The sequence below is a fragment of the Poecilia reticulata genome, chromosome 22, assembly GCF_904066995.2.
Source record: "Poecilia reticulata chromosome 22, P_reticulata-male-v2, whole genome shotgun sequence".
Taxonomy (NCBI): domain Eukaryota; kingdom Metazoa; phylum Chordata; class Actinopteri; order Cyprinodontiformes; family Poeciliidae; genus Poecilia; species Poecilia reticulata.
Window position 1 is genome coordinate 15,552,469 of NC_088851.1, and position 20,238 is coordinate 15,572,706.

At 39.8% G+C, this 20,238-nt stretch overlaps 1 protein-coding gene across 1 annotated transcript; it reads right to left on the reverse strand.

Annotated features, from left to right (window-relative positions):
• Positions 1 to 404: 404 nt before the first annotated feature.
• clic4 (chloride intracellular channel 4) lies at positions 405 to 19,880 on the reverse strand. The gene is made up of 6 exons (XM_008399598.3): positions 19,308 to 19,880; positions 8,534 to 8,643; positions 6,758 to 6,883; positions 5,466 to 5,572; positions 4,455 to 4,636; positions 405 to 2,032 (listed from the first exon to the last, which is right to left on the reverse strand). The coding sequence occupies exons 1-6, from the start codon at positions 19,374 to 19,376 to the stop codon at positions 1,868 to 1,870; spliced, it is 759 nt and encodes a 252-aa protein (XP_008397820.1). The 5' UTR covers positions 19,377 to 19,880; the 3' UTR covers positions 405 to 1,867.
• Positions 19,881 to 20,238: the final 358 nt, after the last annotated feature.

Here is a 20,238-nt window from a genome sequence, read left to right on the forward strand (position 1 = left end):
GTGAAAATGAATGTATGGAATCTGTCATTCCTTTACACTTAAAGTTAGATTTAATCATTTTTAAAATCTGGTAGAGGGTATAGACCAGGTCCCCGATTACCCGATTAAACCCTAAAAAACAAAGTAAAAAGTGTACTTTCTGTAGTCTGTAGGGTCAGCCTGCATCTTAAACATCCAGATAAGCTGTTGTTTATCCCCTCTGCCACCTCATCCTTCCCAAAGAAAAATCTTTGATGAGTGTTCCTTGGATATTTAGAGGGAAGTTGTTTGAGTTGGCGTTGGACATTGTTTGGGCCTATGCACAGTAATTTGAGACAGCTGCAGAGAGCAGACCTCAGCACCAGAGGCAAACTGTTTCTATTATTGTTAACAACTATTCAGATGTAAAAGAAAACACACAAGTCTAAGTGCCAATAAGAAGTTTATTTAAATTCAGTCAATATTGTTAAAAAAAAAAAAAAAGCCGTGAAATACCTTCGATATTTCTTTATACAAACTAGTTGCTTGTAGTTCTAAAAAAAAAAAAAATCCTTCCTGCTAAACATCTGCAGAGAAAACTAGTAAGGCAAACTGGAAAATGTTTCCTCAGAATTCAAACCAGGCGAGAAACTGGCCTGTTTTTCCTCAGAATTCTGATGATATGCAGTAAATTTACATATTGAAATCAGAGCAATGAAAAAAACAAAACAATATTTACAATTCCTTTTTAAATCAGATTTGTTTCATAACAAAAGTCTGAATAAGAAAAAAAAAAAACATGTGGCAAACAGGAGAAAAGCATTTTGTTTCATCCACATTAAAGCACTTTCCGGAGCTACTGTATCGATGCGTACATTTGCTACTTCAGATCTGCCTTCATACCGGAGGGAACGTGAAATGTGACCAGGTTCTAATTATTCCAACGCTCCTCAGTTTCCTTTTTTACTTCATAAATATCTTCAGTTTTGCTCGACTGCAATGTTGTCTCCTTCACCATGTACGTTATGAAGTAGCTGTTAATCTGCCTCTTTTTGGTTCAATGTGCATCACCTACATCAAGAAAAAAAAATCAAGGTTTCTTTGCTTTGACAAGAGCTTTTTTGAATTACTGCAACAACGAGGCAATAAAAATACTTTACTATGAGCTACATGTGTTTGGATATTTGTAAATCTCAGGGTTTATTAGTCCTGAGACGTTTCCTACAATTCTGAGCTGAGCTACTCTCCCCCAAGCATTTGAGGCAACGAAAGGAAAAAAAAAAATATCAAAGCATGTTTGCAGTCTGTTGCAATGTTTTTTTTCATATAACAAACCATCTCTGCATTCCGGTTTGTATTATTTTCAGCTTCTAGTCTAACCCTGTTAAATACTGTAGGCAGAAACACTGAAGCTTCAACACTGTTCACAAAATCTCTGAATCAGTCAAAAATGAAAGGAAAAAAAACTTAAAAGTTTTCAGTTACAATCCAAGAAGAAAACGAAAAATCTAATTTAATCTTCCAGAAACAAAGGCTTGTGACATTTCCTCTGCTAGCAGAGACGAAGTCAACCGAAAGGTCACTTATCTAACTCTGAACATTAAGCTCCGCTATAACGTGTCACACATACAATAGTGAGTGAAGAACAGAAGCGATTAAATGATCAATGTGGAACAAGGGTGACCTCTGCTGATTCAACTAAGAGAGACCTTCATAAGACCAGAGGGGGGGGGAACGACAACAGGATGAGCAGAGAAGGAAAAGAAGTCCAGAGTTTGTTTTTTTGCTTCTTACTCATAAATGAGGCACGTCAGTCCAGATGCTGAGGAGTGGGAGGTGTGGGGAAGTGAGAGAGGATAGGGGAGTGGGTTGGGATTTTTAGTGGGCAATGTGGGCCATGAAGGGAGGTTTATTTGACCAGCCTCTTGGCTACATCTCCATAGGCAATCTCTATCTCCTTGTCACTGGGGCAGGTGTTGGTGAACTCCTCACGTGTGTAGGCGTTATTCAGGTACTTCCAGATGGACGTCATCTCTTTGGGAATGTCAAAGCCTCGGTACTTCTTAGTCACAACCTAAAAGAGAAAATTCAAAGTTCTCTTGAACAACCTGCAACACGCGACAAAGAACTGCAGGCAACTGAGATGAAGATGCAACTGTCTAGGGCAGTGTTTCTCAACCTTTTTTGGGCCAGGGCCCCCCTAGCCTTTATCCAGATCCCTCACCGCCCCCCACCAAAGAATTTGTAGGCTACTTTTCACTGACTATTATTTTATCATTAATATTACTATCGCTATTGTAGATTTTTTTATTTTTATGCTAATTTCTGTATTTATTATCAAAAATAATTTCCCAGAGAACAAAAAAGCCATGTGAATAAAAAATATTTTCACAGGTGTCTATGAAAAATTTAATGAACATTCAACTTAAAATTTGTAGGCCTAACAGCAGAGTGGAAAAAATATTCTTGTTCTTTGCCATTTTCTAGTTGTTAAATATTCCATAAAATGACCAGATAAAAGATGAACAACATGCCAGTTTAAACTTTGAACTATTTGCAAAACGACTGAGCTCTGCAACATTAAAACATGGATAGAACTGTAACTACATTAATCATAGCTCTTCTTCTCTTCAGTGTTTCTGTCGGTTTCTGGTGGTGCAGCTCTGTGTTGCCTTCAGGAGAATGGGACATCAGAGTATCAACCATAAAACTTCACCCACATGGCATTTATTGTTCAAACCAGAGCTTTCAGTGGAAAAACAAAAGTTCCAGATCCTTTTAATGCCATACAAACATGAGACAGAAACATGGATCATATCTATATATAGACCTGTCTATTGATTTATAGATTAATAGTTTTACTGGACAGAAATTACAAAGAACAAATCTGGTTCTTAATCAAATCCTAAGGAGTCAAATTCAAAGTGTCATGGAGTCATCAGCCTCATGACATTAACACTGACATGAAAAATAATATTGAAGAAATAAATATATCAAATCTAATTAAAAACATAAATAAGTGATCAGTTCTTTACTGTTATGGTCTGTAAGATATATTTATTCTCAGTACTAGATATGGTCTCAACAAACCCATGGCATTTCAACAATATTATTTTACCTTTTATCTGGAAATAGTGTCCGTTTATTCTTGCCATACTGTCTCTGTATTAATTATTTCTCAAAAGGTCTTGCCATACCAGTTTATTCCTCTGTATTTACTTTAGTTTCTTAGTTTATTCTTGCATTTTGTTCTTAATTCATTTCCATTTAGTTTCCTTTGATAAGTATTGTCCTCTCTTGGTTTATTGCTATGTCCACTTTAGTTTCTTTCCTGCTGCTACATTTATTTTATCATTTATTGACACTCACCATCAGTAATCTTTACTCATCACCTGCTGCGCCTCCTAATCATGTGTTTCACATCATGTGTTGATTTTTCACTGTTCAGCGTCGGATTCTCTGTTTTTATGCCATAATTCGCACCTAGTTCGTCGTTCCGATTTATGTCCCGCTTTTCCTGTTTCAGAGTTTTGAGCAATGTGCGCGTTGTTTTTTTTTTTAAGCCCCTAAGGTGCAGGGCGGTTGGGAAGCGCATCTATGGGGAAAAGGCAGACTGACATAAACCTTTTAAAACAACGGAAACAATTTCGGTATTTTGATTAATGAAATTTAAAAGTGCTGTGAAACCTGTTTCATACCGGACCACTTACAGCACCGGTGTTAAAGCTATAAAATGAACGCTCTCTATCGAGGTATCACCCATGGAGGGATTTCCTTATTTAAATTATTCATTTTCCAGAGGGATACAAAGTGAGGGTATCGTGATTTTAGTATGTTTATAAGAACGATTTTCTGTTGTCCTTCCATGTAAGCGGGCAGCTTTCAAATGGAAATAAAACACTTTTTAATAAGTTGCTGCTTTGACATGATCACAGAACTGCCAAAACATATGTACAAAATTACCAGACAAAGTGAATCACAGCACCGTCATCAGCCGGTGTAACGCTGAACTGATGGGGAGAAGCTACCAGTAGCAGGAGAGGAGTTGCACCAAAAGCTAACAAACACTGAAGAGAAGAAGAAGAGCTGCCATCGATACAGTTGCAGCCAAGCATGATTCAATGTTATGAAATACAGTTTTAGCAAGTTGCCCAAAGTCTAAACTGGTATTGCTGTGCATTTAAGGTGTAAAGTTTACCTTCAACCAAACGCCCCCCAAAAGGCATCCCAGCGACCCCCTTTTGTAAAAATGTCCGCCAGCGCCCCCTGCCGTACTCTGAACGCCCCCTGGGGGGCGGTACCGCCCACGTTGAGAACTGCTAGTCTAGGGGCATTTTCAGGCTTCATAAAAACCCTTCATCAGTCTGTTTAAACTTAAAAGTTATGATGCATACTGCTGTGTGAGGAAAAATTGCATCTTAATCCCAAGAGGTTTAATCAGATTCAGTAAGATTCATCTAATTTGACTCAAACTTGCTTAAACCATTAATGTTTACCTTAACTATGTGCAGTTTGGGCAGCAGGTTGCAGTCCGCCAGGGTCATTTCATCCCCGTCCAGGAACTTGCGGCTGGAGAACTTGATGTCCTCGATGCTGTTGTGGTCGATCTCGTCGGGCAGCGGGGAGCGAAGGTAGTCGTCCAGCTTCTGCAATGTCTTCAGCAGGCCACGCTCCAGAGCTGAACACAGCGACGGCAAACAGAGATCATTTCACTGCAGCTGCTTAGGCTGTATGCTTTTCAACCACACGGGGGCAGCATTTATCAAGTAACATACAATATGTACATTAACTAAAAAAAATTGCTTTTATCGTATGTATTTTTGATTATAAAAAAATTTTAAACAATATTCTGCATTCCATTAGGATGGAAGGCAAATTCTACACACAACACATTTTATCATCTGTGATTGTTTAAGAGATTTTATTGTTAGAAAAAATGCAATGAATTTGATGGAATGAAAGCTTCGGGGGTTCAACAGCTGCTATGTTTTAGAGCGCTTATCAGTGAACTGTGAGATTCAGCCTCTCATTGTTGACACAGCCGAGGCCCTTGTCTAAACTCACTATGGATCAATATTTCCCCAAGGCGGAGCACAGGCACCTGAAGCGAGATATGGACTTCTCCATAAAGAGCCGTAACAAGAAACCTAACCTAGATTAAGTAACCCCTAAAAAACTTGATATTCTAATATGTAGGCTCACTGAGAGATGCTTTACTTTGCAGGATTAAGGTAGAATAACAGGGAGGAGCAGACTGTGAGCACTGGCTGCTGAGAGGCTTTTTCTGGAAAGCTCCAGGTGAGATGAGTAGCGACACAAGAGGAGGCAGCAGAACAAAAGAGCTGTGTTCCTGAATCAGGGCAGAATCCACCAATCAGGGCACGGCTACAAAGGTTGCCTAGCGATCAGACAGCACTCCCTTCACAGCTGAAAGGTATCCATGATGCAGTTAATCTTACACACCTGTGTGAGAATGCGAGTGTGAAAGACAAACACAGGTCATTTACCCTCGTTTGCGTCTGGCTTGGAGTTCTTGATGAAGGCAGAAAACTTTGCGAAGATGTCCATGCCAGCTGTGTTAGACTCGGGGTGTTTAGCACCAAGCTTGATGTATCTTAAAAAAAAAAAAAAAAAAACAGCAGATAAAACAAAGTCTGTGCTTTACCAAAGGAGAAAGGAGAATATTTTTGTCGTTATGGCAATCACAACTGACATAGCAAAGAAATAATCTTCAATTGCCCCAAAATACCTAAAATTATGAGTAAAGCAATGTAATCTACAGTCTAAAAGTAATGTACCCATGTAGAGCATAAAACTAACTGCACATCATCCTGGTGAAATTAAGGTGGTTTATGCTTTTCTTCAATGGTAACAGGCCAGATGGATATAGCCAAATACAAAGCAACTCAAGAGAAAAGCTGAGAAAGACTTCAGACAAATGTAGGATTATCACAAACAAGACAAACCCCAACATGCTACCAGATCAAAAGAGACGATGTAGATTAAAGCAGATCCATGTGTTGAAATCACTTCCTTGAAATATAAACTTAAATCCAGTAGAGAATCAGTGACCAGACTTGAGAAATACTGATCAAACATACCCACACCCACGCACACACACACTACATACAACTGACTGAGATTCTTTTTTTTGCAAAAAAGAATGGTCAAACACTTCTGTCTATAAAAAAGCTGATAAATATACGGACTCAGGGAAATTGTGATTTTACTAGTAAATTATGTTTTACAGCATGAATAGTTTTATTTTTATTTCACAATTATGGACTATTTTGTGTATCACATGAAATCTATCCAGGGGCTTTTACTCAAAAACAGACTGGTGCAACAAAATCTACTTTCAATTCATTCATTCAACTTAATGCAGTGAGCACTCTCAAATAAATAGTGACCCCAACTTCATTCTTGTTGCTGAAAAAGAGTCCTTTTCTTCTGTTTTTCAAGTCGAGCCCAAAATAATTTGCAAACTTGTTCCGTCTTTTTTAAATAAAAGGCAAATATTCAAAAAAACCTTTTGGACATGCAGTGATTCACGTTTCCTACAAATAAATCCAACTATTTGTTTTAATAAAATACTACAAGCCTAATTTATTGTTGATGCTAAAACATTTGGACACCAGTGGTGCAAATCTCTTTTTCTAGACACGTTGTGGCATAATTCTCTAAATGACTTAAGTTGAGGTCTCCACTCCCATTTTATGCTCAGTGTTTTGACTATAATGAGTTACATTTGGTGCATAGGTGTGGTGTGCTACTATAGTATGGGTTAAAAAGGACTCACTTGGGTGGGCTGAGAACATCCTCCAGGAACTCCTCGATCTTGTTGACATCAGTTTTGACCTCGCCATTAAACGTGATGAAAGGCGGGTGCGTGCCAGGAGCCAGGTTCTGGAGGTCTGCGGGCTTCCTGTGAAAACAAGACCATTTGATTCAGTCAAAGCTGGGGTTTCTTTTTGGGTTTTTTTAAACCAAGTCGTCCAGGCGTTTCTCCCACTGCAGCTCCAGCTGCTGTCTCTCTAACCGAGTGTTGTGCGCTTGTGTGTGTCTGTTCTGCGGCCTTCGCAGCCAGCACATTCTGTACCAGATGGCAGGCAGATGAGGCCGAGTCACAAACAGAAATGAGCATGTGCTGAATGAGGAGTGTGAACACAAGTGAGTGGTCAAACAGCCTGTTAAATCCTCTCACTAGAAAAGCAACACAAAACACAGCAGCGATGTTGCTGTGGGCTACAAAAACAAACGTCCACAGATCCTCAATGTTTTCACTGTGACGATGATGGCGGCCGCAGTTTGAGAAAAGCCATTTAAGGGCAAAGAAAAAAGGGGAAATGACCTCAACTCTTTGGCATGTTAATGGGGTGTGGTACAGTCCCCGGGTGATATCACTGAGGAGCGGGTAAAGAGGTGCCCTCACAGGCCAGGAGAGCAAAAACATGTCAACCAATCAGAAGATTAAGAAATTCCAAAGAATTATTATTAATAAATGTAAAACATGTTTTTCCAGGGAAACAAGCTCAACACGTCCTCCACTTCTGGTTAAATTCTACAGTAAAACCACCATAAACAAAAACAAGCATTTCATGTTAGCTCCAAATGACAAAGAAAAAGTCACATCTATAAGTTAATCATTCTAAAAACAAAAATATAGCAACAAGAAATACAACTGGATGGAAGGGGGGAAGAAGGTAAAAAAATAAATAAAAATAGTGAGCAACATCCACTGCTTTACACAGCTGGATTTTATAGCATCCCTGCAGGAGACACAAAGGGAAATATATGCAAATATATCTAAACCTCTGAACTAATTATGAATATGCAGGCATGCGAGTAAAGCCTGACAACTAGCCAAAAGGCATGGCTTTAACTTCCAGCACACTTTCTGAGACTCAAATTCCAGAGGTTATGGTTGAACTTTTGAGTTAAATTATATGAATGATGAAACGGTGGATGAATGGAAGAATAAAGAATAAATTGATGGAAAGGTGGAGGAATGAATTAACAATCTGAACAGACAGATACTGGGATGGGTGTAAAGAATGGATAGATTTGTTTAGGAAGCAAGTGGAATGTTACATTGTTGTTTTTTGGGTTTTTCTTTTTTCTATTGCCATATAAGCAAACAATATTTCAAAACAAGGGTGCAGAAAATACATAGAAGACATAAATCATCCATCAGAACCCTGGATGGATCATCGGGCCCCTGGAAAAAGTACATGTTCCTGAAACTGGGAGGCAAAACTAAAGAAAAATTCTGAAGATCACAGTTTTCTTATCCAATTGGTTGGAAAACATGTTCCGCACCAAACAGGAAGGGAGTCGAGTCAAGGAGCTTTAAATAGCTTCTCTGGAGCCTGTATGTTTATTTTTCTCTCGTTTTCTACAGCTTGGGAAGGGGTCATGGGAAAACCAAACAAGGAGTGGGGGAAGCAGCGAGAGTGTTAAATGGTGGAGCTGGATCAAAGGGCTACAGCACAGCTCCACCCAGGAAGAAATAAAAAAGATGGAAGAACGCATTTTGTCTGAAATTAAGCAAGGTTTAAAAACAAGCAGGCCTCACCTTTTCAGGTCCACTGTGGTGACGTTAAAGACGACTCCTTTAAGCCAGAGTATCATGAAGAGCCTCTGAGAGAAGGGGCAGTTTCCGATGCTCTCGCCATCGCTTCCCGCCTTCAACAAACAGAGTGAGAGTTACAGAAGCAGAAGAAAGGTATGTGAAATTGTACCTTTCTTTAGAAACAAGAGGACAAAATGGGTAAAAAAAACAAAACAAACAAAAAAAACTGATTTAATCACTAGAACCATCGAAACCCCAGCAATTAAGATCTAAACATTTCTGAATGCACTCGGCTTGCATTTTAGGGCTGCAATAATTCAACAAGTAGAGATCATATCTCTGTTACACAACCTTTACAAAGTTCACAGCTTTTCACTTCGCTCCCCAAGTGAGGGTCTGTTTCAGACAATGACTCTTTCAGGCTCTCCGCCTCAAAAAAGATAAGTAGGAGTGAAACGCGGGACACCGACTCTTAAGTCCTAAAGACTTCAGCACATTTTCCTCTTCATCAATCTGCAAAAACACTTCAGAGTAACGGGAAACTTAAGAACAAGACTTTTCTTAAGTAAGCCTGCACAAACAAGCTGAGCAGGGTGAATCATTAATCGACACAAAATCTTCCAGTCTGATGAATACTGTTTAACGACGGGATCAAAACAAACCGGGGGCTTGAGAAAATCAAAGCTAGCCAGTCACAAAGAGTTTGTTTTCTTTGAAATAAATGTCTGTGAGTGATCCGCCCTACAAAAGAGAAAAGTTAAAAGCAGTGATTTGTTTTCTCCTTCACACCGAACAATAATCACAAATAGACAAACCGTCAGAGCAGAAAGAGCTTTACCTGAGGTATCCTAATAAAATCTTCTAATATGCACATTTAGATAAATACCAATATCAAATTTAACAGCCTGAAATTACATTAGTCTTAAAAAAAACGTACTCCAGAACAATAAAAAAATAGTAATCTAAAAAAGGTTTTTAATGCAAAAATGCGAGCCTAAATATTCACGAGGAAGACTGATGACTCTCTCTACAAGGAGGGTAAACAACAGACCACCATTGCTCTTTTCAGAGTGCTGCATTCAAGCATGTCAATGGAAAGTTAAGTGGAAGGAAGAAAAGTGGTGGGAAAAGATGCACTTTTAAGCAGTCAGTTCTTCAAGAGAGCACATAGTTTGATGTTGGACATGGGCTTGACCGGTCACATGTTAAGCCACACCTGGACCAGAGGCCTCATCAGAACAGTCTTACATGATCAGAGGAGAAAAAAGGATCTAGTTCTTGCTTGGCGGTTCAAACTCTATTCAGATGAATGTAAATTGTGCATTTCAATTGGAAGTCAAGGAAGATGAGTCTTAATAAGCACTTTGAAGGTTTTCTGCACAACATAAAAGCAGATTTCCTTTTACAGCAGGACTCACACTGCTGAATACCTGCGTTAATGATCGTCTCATCACGGTTCTTGTTCGACAAGAAAATTTCTCTGATTTAAACGAGACACAGGAAATCCATAGAGCATTGTGGAGAGGAACATAAGGCGCTACACTCAACAATGCTGACAAGCTGGGAGAGCTATAAGAGCAGCCTGATCTTCCTGAACGCCTCAGCTGAGCCACAGCGAAATCAGCTCCAAATCAGGCCGAACTGATAAAGTAAATCTGGCAGAACCAAGTACAACGTACACAAGCTGAGGTCATTTGAATGCTGATGCCCTGGAATATATTCATTACGGTAGAGCTGCAGAACTCTGCATTCCTCTCTCTCTCTGCAGTTCTCCTTAAGGCGGTTTCACGTTTTCAAGAAACTGCACAGATCATGCAAAGTGGGCCGAGAGATAAGACTCATAGTTACTATAGGACAGATTTGGAGCGAGCATTGTGACAGATTAAAATCAGTTGACATCTTAGATAAACACTTTCCTATCAGAGATGCAGGTCTGATCTGTGGACAATAGAGGACTTTGTTCCAACCAAACCCAGCATTTTCTTGCTCATGTGGACAGACTTGCTGCTGTTGTCCTCTGTGTGACGCCCTGTGGGATGGCTCTGTTTGATCTGTCTGCTGGCTCCCATTGTACAGCGGCTGTCCTCTCCCTTTCCCTCTTTTGAACTCAATATCTGAAACGCTGGGATTAAATCCCACAGCCATTATTTGGTAAATGAAATTCCCCTCAAGCGATTGCATGATCAGCTCCAGAATAAAGCTCCGGCCTGGGGGCAGTCGGACCTGCGTCAGGATCAGAAGGACATCAGCGGGATGATTATTTCCCAGCGCAGCACCTAAAGAGGAGCATTCAGGTCTAGATCAAGGGTGGAAACGCGACACAGCAACCGTTCCCATAGCAATGGCTGGAACGTATGACATGGAAAGAAGAGCTTCCACCATGCAGAGGAAGAATAACGCAGGTGAAGTGTCTGAAGCACGCTCTCTGTCAGCGGTGATAAAATGCAAATCACATGACAAAATGGCATTTGTAAATCAAGAGGGTTTACTGTAATTCAAGATAGAGAGCAGCTTTGAAATAGAGTTCATATGAGCCACTGTGATCGAGAAAGAGGTCACCGTTTTCTTCCTAGTTCCCAGAGAAGTGGCAGACAGCAGCTCTCTGCCAGGAGAGATCGGCAGCATGACGAGAGCCAGAGACGTTACAGGAAGCTAGGAGGAAAATAAGGATCAAATGTTTTGATAAACATGAAGGAGTGTGAGAGGTAATGGATGCCTTAAGTGGGAATGAAAGGAAGAGGTTAGATATCAAGCTCTACAAGCAATGTGCTCTTTGGCTTACAGCCCTCTTCTTCCTCCTTCTCTTCCCTTTTAATCCCTTCTCCCCTCATCCTGGGCCCCTCTGTGGAGTTGGGGGTGGGGGGGGTTGGGCATTTGGAAAGAAGGGAGAAACTATTCCAGAAATGTCCTGTTACACCCCCCCAACCAGGATGCCTTCCTTAGTTTAGGAGGTGATGCTGGGAGAGAAGAGTTTTACTGTACAGGACAGCAGAATGATATTGTCCTCAGCGTTGCCATTAAAAGGTGAAAATTCATAACCCAGAAGAGGTTTGGGACAGCGGCGTAAACAGGGTCCGCCTTCGTCCTACTAACACTTTCCAGAGTTTGACATTTAGGAGAAGGTTTTTGGAGAAACGTCTGTAACACACCAGCACAAAGCACGGCTTGTTTGTCAAGTTTTAGGTCATATTTTAGCAAGAGGAAGGTAAAAAAATAAAACACAAATAAAACTCATGCACAAGAACAAGCTATGTACCCATAAAAGGCAAAACACATGAGTTGGCAAAAGTGTAGCTTTTCCAAATAGGGCCGTTATTCTGATAATTATTAGGGAAAAAAAAAAAAAGCATATTATGCAGATTTTTTACTTGTTATGCAATATTAGAAATACACTAAACATGTAAATAAATACATGCATTGCTACTTTATATGAGCATTTGATTGCCTAAAATGTATTAACAGCATTCATTTAGTGTACACTTCTGCAGCTAAAAAAATATTAACATCAATATGTGAAAAGCTCAGCCCTTTCTGTTGGACTTGACATCAGTACAGTGTAGATCTTATCTGTAGATTATGTTTTGGATTAACTGATAAATAATTGGATAGCAGTAGGTGCTTAATAGAAAATTTTATTTTTTTACAGAGTTTGAACTGGGTAAGGCTAAAACTATGCCATTAGAGGAGTTCACAGAAGACAGTTAAATGTTTTTTTTCTTAAATGTATACGTTTTTTGAACAGTTTTGCTTTAGCTGTTGCTGTGTGTGTGTGTTTTTTTTTAAGCAAATTGGCATTTTCAGTCTGTATGCTCCAGTTAATGATTAATCTATTACTAAATTTGTTGCTGAGTATTTCATTAATCAATTCATCCCGATTAATCATTTCAGTTCCATTTCCAATTAATTCAACCGATTCCTTAAAGCATGTAGAAACATTTACTAGTGACAACTGTACTCATTTCTTTTCCCCAGTATTAGAAATGTACTGCAGCTGCACACATATTTAACTCATTTGGAATTTTTTTGTAATAATATCTGAAACAGGAAGTAAGCATCCGCTAGCTGACTTTTGCAAACAGCAGAAAGAAAAATCAACAGACTCCAAACACACACACACACCGTTGCAGTGGAGGGTGTGAGTGTGATGTATCTAGGAGACGATGACCCGGACAGTGAGGCCAAACAAAAGTATTCAGGATGTGGCTGGGTATGCACTCCCAGGCACTAAGTCCAAGCCCATAACATTTTACAAGCATTAGACACAAGCTCGACATTCCGTTTCTGGAACGGTGACGCGACAATTCTCTACAATAATGAATCCTGTTCATGCAGGGCAGTCCTCTCAGCCTCTGGTATAGAAAGCCAATTTTAGTAACGTGACGGCCCGTGCAGCTCCCCTCCCCGACACACTTCTTTTTCTAAATTGGTCGGACTGCTCTGAAGGTTCAAGCCGCACTTGACCGAATAAGGAACTGGCGATGTAACGAACGCCACAGCTTCCCTCCTGATGCTTTCACACAGTAGGAATGCAGCCATGGAAACCTGAAGGGCAACGCCTCTCGAGGCTTTCTGGAAAAGTCTCTAGAGTTGGTGGGTGACTAAAATAAACCCTGACTACATATGAAATGAACAACTCTGACATAATTACAGAGCTTGTACTGGAATTTTGTTCACTTTATAGATAGAAAAAAAAAACTAAGTGTAATAATTACTCATGGGCCATATTTTTTTATCATTCGGCGCCTTGCAAAGTTATGCACACCTCTTTGAATGTTTTCATACTTTGTGAAGATGGGATTTTATATGATACACCAACATAACGTAATGCATGTTAGGGTCACTATGCTGCTCCCATGTGTTAACAGATTCTCCCACCTGTGCTGTAGATATTTTATTTTGAATTATTTTAATGGCAGAAAGCTACATACACTTCAGATTTGTTGCCTAAAAACTGTTCCACATTAGAATAACATTCTAATTTTAACTGACTTATCATAAAACTGAAATACATGTAAGTTTCTGATTACAGTGTAAGAAAATCTGAAAACGTTTAAGGGCTGTGCCTACTTTTTTTCAAGACATTAAAGACCAAAAAAAAGCTAAAAAATAAATAAAATAAAATTATTCTTCAAGGGTAAAAAAGTGAGGTTTGGCCTTATGAGTGAATGACTCAGACTGGACCTGGTGGGTAATGAGAGTCCTGACCACAGTCAGAAAGATGAGTGTACAGAGGAGTCATTTTCAGCTGGAATATGGGAAAACCAACACATCTTTAGTCCGGCTCTGACTCAGGCTGCCGTCACTCTGTGGAAAACTCAGATCCTTCCAGTCAGTTGTCTGACTACTGTGCTGGATTAGTCCATGAAAACCAGTGGATTAGTGTGGAAACTTTGACCCTGAAGGCTAAAAAAAAAAAGTCTCTGAGCAGAAACGAAGGGAAGATAAAAGGTAAAACAGGAGGTAAATGTTTCACCTTTACAGCTAGAAACCAGTCCCTAATTCCAGTGCTGGCGTGCTGATCAATGTCACAGAAACCCTGGTTTTATCAGCCCTGCTGAACAGACAGAGGCCAAACTGACATGCCAAAGATTTGCCTCCCAGGTCGTCTGCTACATCTTGCTTTTCCCTACAACACTATAAATAATCAAATATGCAAAGCAGCAGCTCATGCTCCAGTCTGCGAGTTTGAATAGTACATAGACTATTTGTATGCATCTTACTGCCCTTTCCTTTCAACCAGTGTTGTATTTCTAATTTCCATACAGTATGAAAATACTTCATTTCAAGTCTATCAAAAGGTCTCAAAGGTATGAATGTTGTCTTTAATAAGGATAACTTTCATTTTAAAAAATTATCTTGCAGAAGTGAAAATTGAAAAGTTTAATAAAAATGGCAATAAACAACCAATCAATGTACTATTATTAGTAGTACACTGAATATGTGTTCAGGTTACATATTCAGAGGAGTCAGCAAACACCACATGAAACACAAGAGAGTATAACTTCAGTCTTAAGTTACTTGTCTATATGATCAACATTCTTTGCTAAAAAAAAAACCAACAAAAAGACACATATATGAATTCCTTTTTTAACCCCATTTCTTTTAAGCAGATGAATTGTGAATACGAGAATGCTCTGATCCTAAATGTTTTACCTCCGAACTTACAAAAATGCAGGCTAAAAGTTTGCGCTTTGGTAATTTTTGTTTCTCGTCCACATATCTGTGGTTTTCCTCTGTGTTTTACTACCACAGAAAATGGCCATAAAGTAATAACTAAGGCTGAAGTGGGATCTACAACTAATCCCTGTTGCCTCCTATATTGCATCTTGTGCTATATAGGAGGCAGGAAAACCCACCAACAGCACCTTATTACCACATGATTAAAATATTCTTTATTGCCTGCCATGTACCAATTTTTATGTCGTGTGACAAGGATGATGAAATTCTGTCCAATCATACACAACAAAATAAGCACAGAGCAACTTTGCATGAAATAAATGAAATGGAAGTTTTTTTTCTTCTGAGACCAAACTAAGCAGTCAGCCATGTCCCAGTCTAACTCTGTCACTTTCTACTGCAAAAGAGTGAGTTGGAGCATCTTTGGGATTAGAAGTTACTCTCTCACCCTGTGAAAATAGGGTCCAGCTAAAAACCAACAAAAAACTGCCAACAAATTCTGATCAGAAAAGGAGAGGCCACATTTGTTTCCTTAAGAAAGGCCGAGTGGCTTGGACAGAGCCACTCATCCTCAGAATAACCGATGAAATGTAAAAGGATGGAAATAAGTTTTAAACTTAAAAGCTTCAAAATTGATTATGGTTTGACTTAATTTTTATACGTATATGTTTGAAAAGTTTATGAAAAATCTTGACAAAACTCATGCATCAAACTGGCTGCATCACACATTAAATAATAAACAGAATGGTAGATCCAAATACTTCGTACAATGAAGCGAAACTGTATAGATATTGCACATCTATTGTCTATTAAGACAATCTCTTGTCCTCCAAACAACACCAGATCTTATTTCACAGGCAGAATTACTAAGCTTGTTGATGTGGTCAAGGAGAGGCGTTTTATTTTTAAGGAAATGGACAGAAATTAGTTTTGGTCTAATAGAAATTAAAGGGACTTGCTTCTGCAGCACCTGTTCAAGTTGGTGTAATAACACACCAGCAGATCGATTAGGCCAGCAGCCAGAGACTCAGTCAACCAGACAGAAGCAGCAGCTCAGGGCGGCAGAAGCAAATTCACAAAGCGTAAACAACACACAGCAAAACTCTGCGGCTAACCTGTGAGACAAGACATTAGCCTTTGTCCTCTAACTCATAATGCTGACAGATGAATCAACCACTTTATTTATTTACTAATAAGTAGAAATGGTTGCTCAGAAGAAGATGAAGAACAGCTTAAAACAGAAAAATAAGACACCATTCGGCCTTGGATGTCTCACGGAAGAAGAAGATCTTTGTGTTTCCATAAAACAGGCAAATCACAAGGCACGTCTGACCGTCACATGCTGCAACAGATAGCACACCACTGGAGTAACTGTCCCTCGGGTCTCACAGTAAATCTCACAGGACAGGGATTGTGCGAGCATTAATGTTTACCATGAGGTTCATGAATAGAGACGATAAAATAAACCCCGACTGGGAGCCCCGTCTCAGTCGACGGAAACAGAAACGCTAAGCTGTTGTCGGCTTCAATGGTTCCCATGCGACCGTCCCGGAGGACACGCACAAACACAGATGGGCTCTTCTGCCATCCAGACCTAAAAGCTCTTCTTAGAGCACATTTACTGGCAGCAGGCTGGAAGCCTGGAGGCAGAAGCAGAAGGCTTTGCAACCCTAATGTGTGACCCTGGCACCGTCTCGGCGTGCAGACGGAGATAAGGACTGCCTGTTTCCCAGACTCATCAGTATTCCTGCTAATTTCCATTCAGTCAGGTCAGATGGAGGCGGAGAGCGCTTCTAAACTGGCGACAGTAACTGATAAAAATATGCCTACTGTACCCTTTGAACTTTTCTCTTTTAAATACACATTTTGTTCCATTACAAACTTTTATCTATATCATTAGGGTTGCACGTGACAGACAGACAAAATAGCACATAAATTGGGGGGGAGGGGGAATTATCCACGGTTTTATAAAAACTGGGAAGCGTGTCATTCACCTAGTGTCTTAAATCAATACTGATAAATAAAAAAAACTTCACCACAAGTCATATAATCAGTAAATATCGTCCACCTGTGTGTAGTTTCTCTGAATCCATATCCAAGTCGTATCCATCCACATAAACTGAAAGGCTGGGCAAAGGGGAACAGTAAAAAAAGAAAAAAAAAAAGCCAAACATTTTGAAGTTTATAGTTGTAACAGGACCACATTAGACACATGCTACATTTAACACATGGAGACTATCACCACATAAAGTGACACTTGATGAAGGTTATCTACTTGACGTTTCGATGAGTGGAGGTGCCAAGTAAAACAGACAAGCGGACGACAGGAAGTCAACGTCCAGCAGCAGGATACTACTGAAAACAAAATGTTATCTAATCTTTTGATGAGGTCAACATCAGACCGTCCCACTTACAAAGCCATTATATCATAGCCATGTGCAATTCAAAGCTATAAAAACAAGCAATTATGAGAACAGTGAAATGCTGCCATGGCAATGTGAACATTGTTGCTATAAACAAGGGCAGGTAGAAAGAAATACGAGATCATCAAAATATCTCAAATCTGGGGCTGTCAGCTTCTTCTAAAAGGTAAAAGAGTTTGTGGTGAGTCTTTTTTCTGGAAAGATTATTAGTCAGTTTGGAAATTTCACAGTAATCTGACAGATATGACATCGCACTGCGTGGAGAACTTACTGAACCCCACCTCACAGTAATGTGCCTATGACAACCTGTGTGTCTCTGCTACTGTCTCCCATTACTGGGTTAAATGTAGCAAACTGAGAACAACGACATCAATAATACATGTGAGCCACTGCAGCTCCGAAAAACAAACAAACAAAAAAAGATACACATTGCACAAAAAAATGTTTGGACTGCGTGGAGCAATAAGGGAGAAAAGTTGGCCACAGTTCTAAACCTTTGAGACCAGGGGATGATGCAACCTCTACTGCAAGATGTGAAATCAGAAATAAAAAGAGGCTTGAGCTTGTTGCTTAGTTCCAATAACACAGACTTGTCTTTAGACAGTTTTTCCACAATGTTGCCATGGAAGTCTGCCACCTCAGTAAACACTAATGCTTAAAAGTATCGACATACGGCAGGTTTTTCAAACATGCTTGGACTTTTTCCAACTTGAACTGCTTTGTCATTCAGACAAAAAAAAAAATCCATCCATCAATTCATGTTGTCAAAGCAACATGAATTGATGGATGCAGAACATTCACAGTAAGCATCTGAGAAGAATCAACAATTTGGTCAATTTGGATTTGATGGCATGTTGTGATCATATTCTTAGGTCATTGTAATAAGTTTCAGTTTAAATATTTCCCATTGCACGCTTGGAAGATTATTATGGGCACCTCCCTTTTGGAGGTTTTACAGATGCTGAAGAGAACACTTATTCTTTCTGAGCTGGGAATGCCAGCAATCCCCCAGAATGAACTGGAGTGTGTGATGGAGGTGGCTGGGAACTGTTAACCCTCAACCCACACATAAATGAGCGTAAGAAAATGGATGGGTGAATACATTTCTATATTGATTAGCCTTTATTTGAAGCAGAAAATATTTCTCATGTAAAGCTATTTGTTTATTTGATGCTTTACGTTCACCCTGCATGTGGTTGGTACAAGAGTTGCAATGCTGCAAAAACTAAATAAAAAGAACCACTTTAACAGGAGATTTCCTAAAGCTGCAAACCTTTTGGTATGTCCATCCCTTCCAAATATTTGTGCTCTCAAACCAACAACCTCTCCCTCAATGCAGGACCACCTCCCACTACCCTTCCCCCTTCTATCCCCCCCATTTACTATTTTCCCGCCCTGGAAAGGAACACATGCTAAAGAAAGAAAACAGCCATTCACAAGTCCTCACCATCATCATGGTCATTGATGAGGCAGAGCTGCATGATCTGGCCTAAACGCAGTAGGCCCGAACAACTAGAATAGTATAATATAGAAAATGTGTATTCAATTAGACAGGCTGCCTTGAAACAAAAACACACAATTTCACCAATTTTGTGTTGAAACAAAACCAGCATACCTTGAAACAAAACAAGCTGGGGACTTCACAGACTACCTGACGCCCACAATCCAAAACATTAAATTAACAAAACTGATTTCCAAGACAATCAGCTGCTTTAGAACACGACACCTTTCAGGAACAAACGCAGCACAATGAAAATGGTACAATGAAAATAGTACAAAGCATAATTCCCATTGTTTGATCAACCCAGACTGACCGCAGTGAGCCTTTGTTAGCGACCCGTTCCCAATTTATCACCCCACCTTTGCGGGTAAAACCTACATCCACCCTGGCTAACACTCTGCAGACTCCACCTGGTTCCAGTTATTTAATATGAATATGTATTTAAGAGGCAAAAACACTTGGCATATCACAACAACAAAAAGTCCTCCAACCGAGGCGTAGCTAAAATAAAACCTTTAAACTACAAAAAAACAAACAACACTTGAATGTATTAGTACGATTTTTGCTTCCAAAGGCGTTAATGAGACTTAAATAATCAAAGTGCTCACTGAAATTACTGTAGCAATGAGTCTTTGCAATAAAAAAAAACTTCCTACGACTTGTACTGCAGTCTTACCTTGACAAAAAGCTCGATAACGGGTTCGTTGTCCGCCTTTACTCCGTTCTGTGGCACGGATAACGACATTGTGGCTGCTTCTCTTAAGTTTCAGGGCAAAAATGACTTTTTTCCCCCTAGTTACCACGCCCGAATCAGTTCGGTTCTTTCCCCCCACCACTTCTTTTTTGGTAATTTTAGCACCAAAACCTCGTGGATATTTTCTTCCCCTCCGAGGAGGAGCGGCAGTTAGAAGCAGACAAAAGCGAACGAGGAGAAAAAGGGCAGCGGGTTCTACCAAGTACAACTGTTTCAATGTCCACTAAGCTAGCGTAGCTACTAAACTATCGTTAAAGCGCGAAGCTATCACTGCTGGTCTTGTGAGGAGAACGGTGATGGCTCAGGGTGGGAAGAAGCAACGGGAATACTTAGCAGCGTGATGTCATTCAGAAATGTGGGAGGTGAAGCTTGTGCTGAAGATGGTGATCCCTCGGAGCCGCTTGGTGGCTGACTGCAGAGGAACGATGGGTATGGCAAGCTAATTTACGACATAATAGTTGTTCGTATTACATTAAACCCTGGGAAAAGCTAAGTCCAGAATTCCCCATATCCCTGACATTTTGACTTTAAATTACTTTCTGAAAAATTAAGTCAAATTTTTTAAACGGCATGTCAATTACAATCAGTAGAAAAAGCTTTATTGGCATTACAGCAATGAAACCTTGCTGACAAGTTTTTATCACCCGAGAACCAAAACCTTCCATGAACGGATGTAATTTGTTCAAAATGCTTTTTACCGACTTAAAGAGCTATTTGTGGACAAGGACTAGGGTATCTGAGGACTACTGCATCAAATCAGGGACTGCTGCTGAATGATCCCCCAGACTAATCTGAAAAACAGATCATTCCGTTTAGTGACCTCCAGACTCTGGAGCTCTCTTCCCTTCTTCTT

Coding starts and splice junctions, on each gene's coding strand:
- clic4 (XM_008399598.3), bottom strand. CDS start 19,376: ATGTCGTTATCCGTGCCACAGAACGGAGTAAAGGCGGACAACGAACCC. Junction 6,884..8,533: donor ACCACAGTGGACCTGAAAAG/GTGAGGCCTGCT, acceptor TTGTTTTCACAG/GAAGCCCGCAGACCTCCAGA. Junction 4,637..5,465: donor CAAGCCAGACGCAAACGAGG/GTAAATGACCTG, acceptor CGCTGTGTTCAG/CTCTGGAGCGTGGCCTGCTG.